This window comes from Falco rusticolus, chromosome 10 (assembly GCF_015220075.1).
Source record: "Falco rusticolus isolate bFalRus1 chromosome 10, bFalRus1.pri, whole genome shotgun sequence".
NCBI lineage: Eukaryota > Metazoa > Chordata > Aves > Falconiformes > Falconidae > Falco > Falco rusticolus.
This window is the reverse complement of record NC_051196.1, coordinates 29,327,740-29,339,837: the sequence shown is the minus strand read 5'-3', so window position 1 is coordinate 29,339,837 and position 12,098 is coordinate 29,327,740. Positions and strand designations below refer to the sequence as shown.

Sequence of the window (12,098 nt, the reverse complement as noted above, 5' to 3'; positions counted from 1 at the left end):
CACACATTGCCAGGGAAATATATTTGCACCAGCCTCCATTTGTTTTCTGCTGTTATTCACGGAGCCCTGCTGCCCTCGCAGCCCCTGTGGCCAGCAGCAAGAGCTCTGCGCCTGTTAGCATCCCGCAGATGAACAAGTTGGGGGCAGAGTCCTCTCACATCCCTGTCAAACCTCTACAAAATAAAGCTTGAGGCCAGAACAGACACATCTACGCTGCACCATGTACAGCGCGGGCCTGAAGGAAGCTAACGGAATTATTTAAGGTGCAAACCTATACCCTACAGAAAAGGCAGCACAAGAAATTTTGTCAAACACTGAGACTTTCTTGAATAAATAAACCTTAAATGACCTACCAGAGGAACCCAGTATGTGTAAAGTGCTCCAAGCCTCATTTCAACGACAAATTGAGAGCAGGCCAAAAGCAAGAAATAAAGGTTGAAGAAGTATTTGAACTGGTTAAACAACACCTAAAAAAAAAATAGAGAAAAAAAACCAGAGGGAGGAGATTAGCAGAATTCATAAGTTATGCATATTGACCTAAGCACCAGAAACATTTTTGCATGCTCCTCTAGTGTTTAGATGCCAACTTAGGTCAGTCTTAAAGTAGTCCTGGGCACTCAGGACAGACCCGTGCCTGTTTGCAGCTGCCCTAAGGCAGAGGCGCACCAAACACAACCCAAACATTAACTACTTCCTCCAGCTTCTGCACCCACTGAAATTGGGGAAAGCGTTGGGGCGGGGTGATGAAAAACAACTTTCTTCACACTTACCCCAGGGAGAAATGTAAAGAAGTTGTATTTCTGGTTGTTGATCACATTGCGAGGGTATCTCTGGTCTCTCTTCTCTGGATGGCCAAGCCAAACCGTACGAGGCCTCGGGTCTCTCCTCCCACAGCATCTTAAGCACTCACAACACCTATAGTAGGAACATTAATTAATTGAGTTAATTTTTAATCACATTTCTCTGACTCGCACACGTGTACCCCAAACCTTCTCCACCTGCCAGGCAGAAGAGCTGAGCATCACTTCTTCACCTGTCACTCATCACCTCTCACCTGGCCCTTACCCACTGTACTACCAGCACATTAACACCCAGAGCCTGCCCTTCCAACACAGACACCCCGCCTGCTACAGCGAGCAAAACTCTCCTACGGTGTCGGAGCTGTTGGTAAAACATTGGACAAGCACACGTTCAGAGCTGGGCAGGACTGCGGCGACGCCAGAAACGTGCCTGCAGCAACACAGGCTGGGGTGGCACCTCCTTTGGATTTCAAGGAGCTGATGCGTAGAGAAGCACAGACCAAGCCCATCACTGCACCGAGTCAGTGCCAGCTGCTGGGAGAACTTCTGCCTCCTGCCAACAGAAGGGCTTTGGGAAGCAAGGAGGCGTGGGGTAGCAGTGCAAAGGACCCTTCGCACCCAGCCTGGGTTGCAGGTTTTATGCCAGAAAGCTCCCAAGAAAAAAGTAGTAACAGGTGCTTTCTACGGGTTCTTGTTTCCTTGCTGGTGTATGGAACTCCAGGCTTTCCCATTTACAAACTGAACTTAAACCAGGAAGGCATATACATAGAGTGATCTCCTATGTCCTAAAGGAAAGAGATGGAGACAGAGATTCTCTCCTTCTTCCCTGCAACCCCTACTTCATAGAAATGCATACCCTTCTAACAGAAGGGTTCACTATTTGCATATTTGAATTTTTTTCACTTCAAAAGGGTCTTACCAAGGAATAATAATCTATAATCCTCTAAAAACGAAACCATAAGAGAAATCTGAAAATAGATACTAAGTGATTACTGATTTTACTTTTACACAGCATTACAGTCATTAGCTCTGTTTATGATAATGGCAAATTGTATGTTATCCACTAATGAATAACACACATTCTCATTGACTGAGGGCACGCACCGCAGATCCAGCTACCTTGTCTCAATTAATTCAGCTGTAGTAATTCATATTTTCAGCTCCCAAGGTGGGAGTCCTGCCGTGGGGCCATGCGTGCCGGCCAGTGCCCGGACTCGGTGCCACAAACCCAGGCTGCCAGCGAAACCGCTGCAGGAATTCAAGCTCATCCTGGTTTTAGACTAGTCCGATGTAACTTCCCTCTAACTTTTTTTCCCTGCATTTTTGTCTACTTTGTCAGCAGCATCTCTGTTGTTACTCTATTAAATATTGTCACGATTCCATTATAAGAAGTAATTGCTGAGCTGGACACCTTGTAATGCCAGTTTTCCAAAAACTGTTCATAAATAAATAAAATATGAGTGCATTGGTATGCTGGTTTTTTTACTTTTTCAACTTGGGCTTACATTAAATCCATTTATTTAACATCACTCCTGGCCTCTGCTAGAAGTTACATGGGAATTCAGGAAAACCACACCACATTCACTCGAACTGACAGGGTTACCAAAGCGGTCCCTCTTCTCCCCGGGAGGGCACAGGTGATGCTGATGCTGAAGCTGCTGAGCTAGCCCCTCCAGCCCCCAGCGTGTGTCACCTCTCTCGCACCATAGGGCCCCCACCTCTCCCCACTGCTGTCGGGGACCTCAGGACTCACCACAGTCAATAATAAATCCCAGCCACAGCAACGCGGTGCCCATATTTGAAATTACCCAAGGCAAAACCTCCCCCAGCACACAGCTGGGTGTCACACATCACCAAACGGTATGCCCTGTTTTGGAAACCACCATGTGGCCTACAAACTTCAGGGTAGACGGTGCTTTGCTCAACCAGAAGACGGTGGAGGGAGGTGACAGGGAATGTTTATTCTCTGGAAAAACACGGAGGATGAAGGTGCAGCGCGTTCAGCAACGGTTCGGCCAGGGGACCCCAGCTTGAGGCGCCTCACAGGGCCACCAGCCTGCTGCTGCGGCCACCAAATCCGCTGCGCTCACACAAATTTTAGCAAATAAAAACTGGGCACTGGTCGGTGCAACGAGTCCTCACTTGAGGCGATGAATCCGAGGGTTGGTTACTTCGTGGGAGATGCAAGGACTTATCAGCAGTCCCTCCTGTCCTTGGAAAAGCCCCTCTGCTCAGAACTGCGGTGCTGTCCCCTCCCAAGCCCCAGAAGGGTTATTTTTCTGTTGTCACTGCTTCTTACTGAAAGCCAGTCCCCCTCGTTCCCTTACAAACAGACCTACTGAATGTCACTGACATTCGGGAAAGCCAGCGTCAGCCGGATTGATAACCAACAGCCTTGGAGCCCTTACAAACATCTTTCCAGCAACTGCTGCGAAGATCTGTTCTTGAATCACGGCATTCTCCCACAAAAGTTCAGTTAAATACACACCTAACCGATGGAAAGAGCTGTTTAAGGAAGCACACAAAGCTCCTGAATTCGCAGTCTTGCCCGAAGACACACGCATCACGACAAACGGGATTTACAACTCACCACACGGGAGGTGGTTTCCTACAAAGATACCATTTTTATGTTCTGTGCCCTGCTGGGTGCAAGTGAACAGAAAGCAGCGTTATCAGTTATGTCAGTTTCTTTGGTACAGAACAGGAATAAAAATCAACTTTGCTTCCAGAAGTATAGAAAAGGTGTTGCCATGTGATTCAGTGCTCCACAAGCAGATGTAGGCATTAACTTCACAAGGCTGACTTGCAAGATAATTTCTCACAGGCTCTTAAAACTAGATAAAAGGATTTTTGCATAATCAAATTACTCTGACGTTACTATATTTCATGAAGAGTGACAGACGAGCCTGAAAAGGTGGATTTTCTCCAGCCTGCACTCAAAAACACCCTAAGCCGTAAGTGTACAGATGCTACTCGAAAACAGGAGAGAAGATTTTCTCACCCAAAGCAGCTCTGAGACAGAAATACTGACAAGCCAGCAGAGCACTACACAGCACCCACACGTCGGTACCGAAGGAACATGAAACCACAAGTTTTGTCTGGTGCCAGATAGTCTCTTATCAGCTCCAGGTATCAAACCCTCCATTGCAAAAGCAGAGTCCTTGCAAGGTCCCCCGGTTCCGATAGCTGTCCTACTGCTTTCACCTACACACAGTTACCCCTGACTGCGTAGGGGGCAGCTTCATCAAAGCCTCTGCAAGTTGTCAGCTCTGACTTGTACACTGTTCATTTGCTGAAGAGGAGAAAATTAGGAGACTGCGAGAAAATCTGACAGAAATAAACACTGTGGGTAACAGGAACAGTTTAAAAACCTGATAGCAATGAACGCCTCAGTCAAATTACTGGAATAAAATAATTGGAGAGGCCTTACTGTTCAAGTATCTACAAGAGGCATCTGACTTCCTACAGCCTTGCAGCAGCGCTACCACCATCTCTGCTCATCGTCACACAGGGACATTGCCTGTTCTTCTGCTTTTGTAACATTTCCAAGGCAAAGGACTTCCATCTTTGACTGGTCCCTAGGCAGTAAATTGTATAGTTAAAGTATAATTAAAGTACCCTAAATGTAACCCACTTCAAAAAGTTACACTTGCCCCTGAAACTACGAATTTTTGTCAAATCGACACACTTCGTTTTTTCTTAAGAAAAACTAACTAGTAGATCTTCCTCCCCCTCACAGTTGTGTATAACACATCTAAAAGGCAGTCACTAACATGAGATAAGCAGCAAAGTTGGTGTTAAACACTCAAATTCCTAAATGCTACTTCAGAAGTATATTTTATTAGCTTGATACCTTTTAATTGCAGTTTTCTTTTGTGTTTGCAGATGAAGACCCAAGACAAATAATCACTTGTATCCCAAATATATTTTAATGGGAAATAGTGCAAATGGTAGTGTTTGGCTCACAACAGAAAACAGCTATGTTCTGGGGGTGGGGGGAAGGAAAAAGAAGTGGTTTTCCTTCTTTCATGATGGAGAAAACCACACAAGATTAGCCTTGATTCCATGTTTTAATGACTGCGAATTCAGAATGGCCTCTTTGATAAGGCTCCAAATAAAAGGCTGTGCCCAAGGGAGAAAACCTGGCGTGCACACCCCCCATTTCATCCCAGCGTGCTTCCCAGTTACAGAGGGTCAGTTGGTCCTTGTAATCAGACATCTGAAACCAGTTACCTTTGTTTATTTTTTAGGTTGGGCCTCTTCTAGGGATTGTAGTCAACAGCAAAAACAGCTACACACCTGTATCATAATATTTACAATAGGACATTGCTTAAAGAGGGTACTACTATAATTTAATAGGGTTTTTATTTTTGCTGGGAATTTTTTTTTTACAAAGTGAAATTCACTGATATGCTCCAAAGAACTTTCCAAATATCTGGGCAGATCTTCAAACCGATACCTAAATCTCCAAAGCAGACTTCCAGATATTTTAATAAGTTCAATGACTTACCAGCATTTTTTCCTTCATGAATATATCAGAAAATGGCAAATGAATGCCACAAACTAACCGGAACATTTTACCTTAAGAACAGTGTGCTCTGCCCAATGGTTTACATCTAATTATATTGCTTTTAGTCTTTCCTTTTCCAAATTGCTATGAATTCACTAGCCTGTGAATGCTAACAGCTAGCGCTGCAGAATTGCTTACACTTGCGTGGTTCTAAATGAGCCAGCAGCCCCTCATACCGACAGCACCTACAAAGGCAGCAAAGTAGAAGGCAATTGCACAAAAGTGAAATTACCCAAAATTTAGCAGACGTTCTGCAACCAAAGCCATGACCCCTCGTAGCATTCTCACCACAAAGACACTTGTTGCTGTAAGAATTTCACTTTACAAATGCTGTGTTACTATAAGGTTTGAGAATCAATCTAAAAATAACGCAGTTCCAAGTATAAGCAAGAAAGGGCATGGGAGAATCTGCTGTGTAAAAATAACAGGTTTTTGAAACTCCTGCCTAGCTAGAGCCACCGTTTTCACAACCTCCTGAATCACAGGGAAAGCAAACTGAAAACCTAATTAGACAAACAAAAGAAAAACTTCCTGCCTAGCAAGTTTTTGAAGGTGAGCACCAGCAGTATCGATGCTCAAGTAAAGATTATCCAGCATTTCTACTAAGAAGCCTCCCACATAGCCTTTTAGCGTGAGGTTTCTACGCAACATAAAGGAATTTAAAAAAAAAAAAAAAAAGTCCAACCAACGAACAGAATACTACAACCAGCAATAACAGTCGCACGTTGCAACACTAACCAGCGAGGTTCATCAGCGCTCAGGAATCCCATCACGTCATTGCCTCACTGCCTCCTCCAGCGCTCGTAGTGCTCAGCGAGGAACACACACCCGTACCTGAAAAGCCTGAACATCAGCAAATGCTGATTTTTATCCCATATCCATTCAAAGCTCCCCAAAGAGTTTTGGTTATGAAGGCACCTAGTCAACCCCAGCGCTGGCATTTAAATCTTCCCTCTTGCGTGACCTTGGTTTTTCCTCTCGCACCACAAGCCACCCACTATGCTGCCTGGGCTTTGCTGGGTGAGGGCAGAGCAGCAGCCCCCAGCCCCAACCCTGGGCTAGCGGGACTGTTACCTCTGCACACTGACTACACAAGTGCCAGCTCATGGGTTGTTGAAATAAGTTCAAAAAAGAGCGTCTGGTAAAAACGCAGGCATTTCTCAAGCACAGAACCACGTGCTCATTCTTACAGGCAGATATTGATCACCCTCTCCCCAAGATACTCAACTGCCGTAGTTTTGTGGGTTTTTTTAATTTTTCAATGATGTCTTACACTTCATTAAGGAAGAAAACATTACTAAGCTCATTAGTTCTGCTTTAAAATCCTTATATGACATCCATGATCCTTACAAAGTGCTTTACACAAACAGGAGTAGCTGCAATGGCAGATCGTGCTTTACTAGAGGAATGGCAGGTTTCACTAACCCACCCAGGGTCACAGGCAGACAGGACGGTTTCACTACCTGAACCCTCTCTGCCTTACATGTGCCAGCGTTGCAACGCCAGCAAACACCGGTCTCCACAGCCGCTTTTATTACCGCCCCAGGTTGCGTTGGCACAACACACGGCACGACACTGGTGACAGCCCAGTGCTCGCCGGCACCACACGGTTGCTGCACGCTCACCGGAGCCAAAGCAAAAGCCTCTGAAGCTACCAAGGATTTGTCCTGGAGGGAGAGATGGTCACGCTCAGGGTGCAAAGTCCTGAGCCGTGCCGCTAAATATCTGACTTGGGATGCTCACATGCTGGGATGCCACCACACAATTCATACTGCGAGCAAAGTGGAAAGCAGAGGCAGAAGGATGGGTGGTGAATCTAACCAGGAACATTTCAGCCAGGCGCCTTTTCCTTGTCTCCTCTGGAAACTGAATAGTCTTCACCTTGGGGGAAAAAAAATTCTGGTACCCAACTGAATGGATTTGTCAGAAACAAAATACTCTGAGCACATACAGACAAGTACACAAACATGTTTCAGATTAGCCTGGTGCTCATTAAATAAAAAGTCCTTTTGAGTGGGGCTATCAGCTTTTTCCAGTTGGCCCACTTGTTCCTCCCTGAAATAATTTTACAGGCATTGCACTGTTCTGTGATCTCCTGTTTCTTTGGATACCATCCCTCGTTTTGGGTATCAAGCTTATCGAGCACAGGATGCTAAGTGAAGGGGCTGCTCAGGCTGTGACACTACTACAAAGTTTTCTGCTCGGGGCAAGGTCAATGTCACTGGAAGAAGGTGACCATTTCTGGCAGAACTATTGGCATTATTAGGAATAATAAAATACTTTCCATCAGGAAATCAGAACATCATGTCCTTGAAAGGGAAAGAAAGATTGTCTAAAAATAAACAACTGAAAGTTTACATTGCTGCTTAGAGATCCTGATAAAATTAGCAAGTACTTTCCAGGAATGGGAATCACAAAGTTACAGAAATGTGAGCATTCTTCTGTAAAAGTTTAGAAATATACATTCCTAAACATTTCTTCTTCTTCTGTTCTGCAACTGAAGCACTGAGGAACGGTATTGCAATAGCCCCTGAGGTACAGTAAACTAGCAGGTCACTGTACACCATGAACTTTTCAAAACTATTATCTTACAGAAAGAACGGGAAAAAAATATATGAAGACAGCTTATATGGGGAAACTTTATGCAGTGTTGTTAGTCACATTTTAAACCATAACTTGGCAAAAAGAACAACAAACAACTCACAAATCCCCAAATAATGTCACAACCACTCAAAAGCATCTCTTTCAATGTGAACTGTATCCGAAACTTTGAGTCCTGGAAGTGACCTGGCCTTTAATCTGCCCAGGGATCTAAATGAATGGGAGGTGTTGAAGAACAGGTCTGCTGTGTACTTCATTTAGGATGTTATTTGTTTACAAAGACACATTCTTAGTGATGATGTAAGAAGCAGTAATAGGACAGATTGACCACCAGACGCCAGATTAACAGCTATTACCATGAAGCAGGTTTTATTTATAAACGCAGCGTGTTTTTTATGGAGAAGTATTTGAGAGAACAAATGAAAAATGCTTTTCATAAGCATTTTTCATGTAAAACAAACCTAATAGGAAAAAAAAGTGTCACATTTTTCTAATACTGGGGTAGTATTTGTCAAAACGGTGCTGAAGTTCTTCAACATATTTAATTACTTCTGCAACAAGCACATTTCTCCGATGATAATTCTATGTTTCTCACAGGCTGTGCTGTTCAGTCCTTGGCACCTTTAATATACAAATAACCTTTCACATTTCATTATTTTAAAAGCATATAAAGAATTTTCCATTGCTAAAAAAAAAGGCAAAGCCATGCACAACTACCTAGCCTTTCCATACACCTTCACATGACTCAGTCCCCCTGTCTCTGAGGGTGCAACAGGACAGACGGGGGCTCAGGAAGGGGTCAGGAAGGGGTCCCGAGCCCACCCCTCCCCACCCAGCAAGCGCCGTGGTGCAGAACAGCTCAAGGGTGGGAACACAGCCCAGCTCCGCGGCACACCCACACGCAGGCAGATGGAGGGCAGGAGCTCCCGGCTCTCTCTGTTGACTCTGAAATGGAATTTGCCATTTTAAATAGAGCCAGAGTACACACGCACGTAGAATGGAATGGCCACGTGAAGTGTTGCTGTAAAGCTCCGCCGTCTCATTCTCCATTCTCCCCGCCACATTTCTGGATCGAGGCCTTTTTACATTCAGAGGCAGCATGAGCACAGCAGTCTGCCGGTTTTGAAAAATGCCTTGCAGGACTGTGGACTAAGACCATAAGCTATTTCGGGAAAAACTTGTGTCATGGCCTGAACAGAGCACCTGAGGTGCTTCAGGAGCTGGCAGCTCCCTTCTGGCAGAGCTCAGCTCCTGGGAAGCTGGCACTCGCTGGCCGTGCCGCCAACAGTCCCGCTGCAGCTAATGCGATCCTTCCCTCCCCACCGGCAGATCTCATCGTGGTTTCAGCGCTGCAAAGCATTTGGAAGAACATGGCTGAATTCAAGGCATACAGCTGCAGAATTTAGAGCTTAGCCTTTGATTGCAGCAAGGAAGAGCCACATTAAGGTTATGCTCAGAAACAATCACTTCACCCACTGGTTTATTAAGCACATGGTTTCTCTTCGACACAGATCTCAGCTGTCTGTGCCATCATTCATTTCTGCAAAGCCACTGTGTCAGTTCCTCCCTGGCATCTCTTCAAAGTATGCTAAAGGCTGAGGCTGTAATGAAAGCCCTGCTTGAATGACACCTGCCCTACATGAGAATTAGGCTTCTCTTACTTTTTGTTAACACACATGAAGGTTTCTATGAAGTACCTGAACAGAAACCAGTTCCCCACTCCAGAAGAAACTGAAAAAAAACACACAGAAAAATGTCTGGCTGAGAACTTGTCCCCACTGGTGGGGGTAAAACCCCACAGCAGAAACTACGGTTAGGACTAGTCTAAGGTAAAGTCCTTCAAGACTTTCTTATCCCTGGGTTTTCATATGTATCAGGGAACATAACCTGGAAGGCAGCTAGCTGTCTGGGTTTCTCTCAGAGGGAACAGAAGAAAGGTGGTCTTGATTACGGCTTAGGATTGCCAGGACTCCATCCTGGATGTGACACCAGGGACCCTCCCTGACTTGCGGGCTGATTTCTTCTTTGGTTTATAATACTGGTTTGGATTTGCTCTACTTCAATGCTTTGCTCTCCACATCGTCATTGAATCAAAACACTAACATATCACAGGTTACTTCTCAGTAAAACAAGAGTTCCCAATATACAATAAGTTCCATCCCCAAACAGCGTTACCACACCAAATGGAAACGCCAAATCCAAGTTATTCAGACTGCTATTGAGAGAAATCCTAAGCAACCTTCCTTCACAACTTCACGGTGCCAGAATTTCTTGCTAAAACTGGAAACATTGTCCCCGCAACTGCTCATCAGGTAGTTGACAAGCAACGAACCACAGCTTAGGTTAGACAAGGGCAATTTCTGTTAGACACTACTAACCACACCGTAATACCCAAGAGGGTCTTGGTGGAGATTAGAGAACTTCAGGAAATCATTCAAGAAGCTCTGAGAAATTTCTGAGGCTTCCACCTCCTCCCTGATCCCTTTCAATCACATCACCAAGTTTAACGCCACGGTGGCTGCACCTTGTGGAAGTTGCCCAGTGATGCATGTGACACAGGCGCTGGAGAATTACTTGCTGCATCACACACACCTCCCCGGTCGCATCAACTAGCACAGATATTGCTACATCAATTATTAGAAACAGCAGTGATAGTAAGGGATAATTCCAATAATGAATGTACTGTGAAGAACAATTTCAGTCAGAGGGATCTGAATCAAAGCTATCAACCAAAACCATAACAAACCAAGGGAAAAGTATCCATTTCTTCTTGTTCTAACAGTCAGGATTTCCTTTGATGTTTTGGTTTATTTTGCTAATATCACTCACCACATCTAAAGAACAAATTATCCAGAGACAGATGAAGCACCACAACTGACAGCCGGGTAACCTGCACACTCCGTACACACCAGCGCGTCTGGACAGTGGTGCAATTTCCTAACGAAACAGCGTTAAAGGGTCGATTTTCATATTGAACTTCCCGCATGGGGATACCAGTATAAATATATACGGACATTTCCTTAAGGGCCACATCCCACACCGGGGAGATTGCAAACTCGCGCCCCCGGGATGCTGTATTGCTGGCAGGGCTGCAGCTGAGCAGAGCACAGACCTTTGTCACAGCCCCACCGACACCGTTCCCGGCCTGCTCCCCGGCGCGGGGCGAGCGGCCGCGGAGCGGACCGGATCGGATCGGGGCGGCGGGGATGGCGGCCGGGCCGGGCGGGGCGGGGGCCGCTCGCACACCGCCCCCCGCTGCGGGGATGCGCTGCGGCCGCGCTCGCCGCTGCCGGGCTCCGCTTTGTCTGCGCGGGGAGAGGGAGGTGAGGACAAGGGCCGGCCGGGCACGTCCCCCGCCCAGCCGAAGGGCTACCGTCGCCGGCCGGTGGCTGGCCCCGCTCGCCCCACGCCCCCGGCCGCAGCGCAGCACCGCCCGCCAGGATCCTGCCCTCCGCCCGGGCGCGCCACGGCAATGGCGTCAGGAACAACCTGTCAGCGCCTGCCTGCCTGCCTCCCCGCCTGCCTCCCCCTCCTCCTCCTCCTCCTCCTCCTCCTCCCCCTCCCCCCTCGGGCTCGGACCGCGGCCGCGCAGCGCAGGGCGCCGCGGCCCCCGCCTGCCTCCGCCGCGGCTCCGCGCCCCGCCCGCCCCGCGCATCCCGCAGAGCCCCCGCCGCCCCGAGGCCGGGGGTCGCGCCGCCCGCCCCCCGCGGTACAGGCGAGGAGCGAGGCCCCGGGGCCGCGGGCGCTGCCGCCCCGCCGAGCGGCTCACCCGCTGCGGTGCTTGCTGTCCATCCGCTTCTTCTGCCGGACCGGCTGCAGCGGGATGTTGTCGGTCATGGCCGCAGCTGCCGGGGCGGAGCGGGGCGGGATGCGCTTCCCAGCAGCGCCTCGGCCCGGCCCGCCGCCGTCTGGCGGCGCCGCCGAGGGGGCCGGGCTCGGCGCCGCCGGGCTCCCAGCACGCAGGTGCCGCGCCCGCTCCGCCCGCCCCGGTGCGCTCCGCCCTCCCGGCCCGGTCCGCTCCTCGCTTGCCGGCCCGGTGCGCGCCCCTCCGCTCCGCTCCGCCTGCCCGCACCTGCTCGGCTCGGCCCGCACCTGGCCCGCCCGCGCCCGCTGCCTTCGCCGCGCTC

At 48.0% G+C, this 12,098-nt stretch overlaps 1 protein-coding gene across 1 annotated transcript in view; it reads right to left on the bottom strand.

Annotated features, from left to right (window-relative positions):
• ATP9A (ATPase phospholipid transporting 9A (putative)) overlaps positions 1-11,890 on the bottom strand; it is a 63,603-nt gene extending 51,713 nt beyond the window's left edge. The window contains exons 1-3 of the mRNA XM_037402298.1: positions 11,741-11,890; positions 771-915; positions 354-467 (exon numbers count right to left, since the gene is read on the bottom strand). Coding sequence (XP_037258195.1) covers positions 354-467; positions 771-915; positions 11,741-11,808 — 327 coding nt within the window. The 5' untranslated portion in view covers positions 11,809-11,890. The remainder of the gene's footprint in view (positions 1-353; positions 468-770; positions 916-11,740) is intronic.
• Between the last annotated feature and the right edge of the window lie 208 nt (positions 11,891-12,098).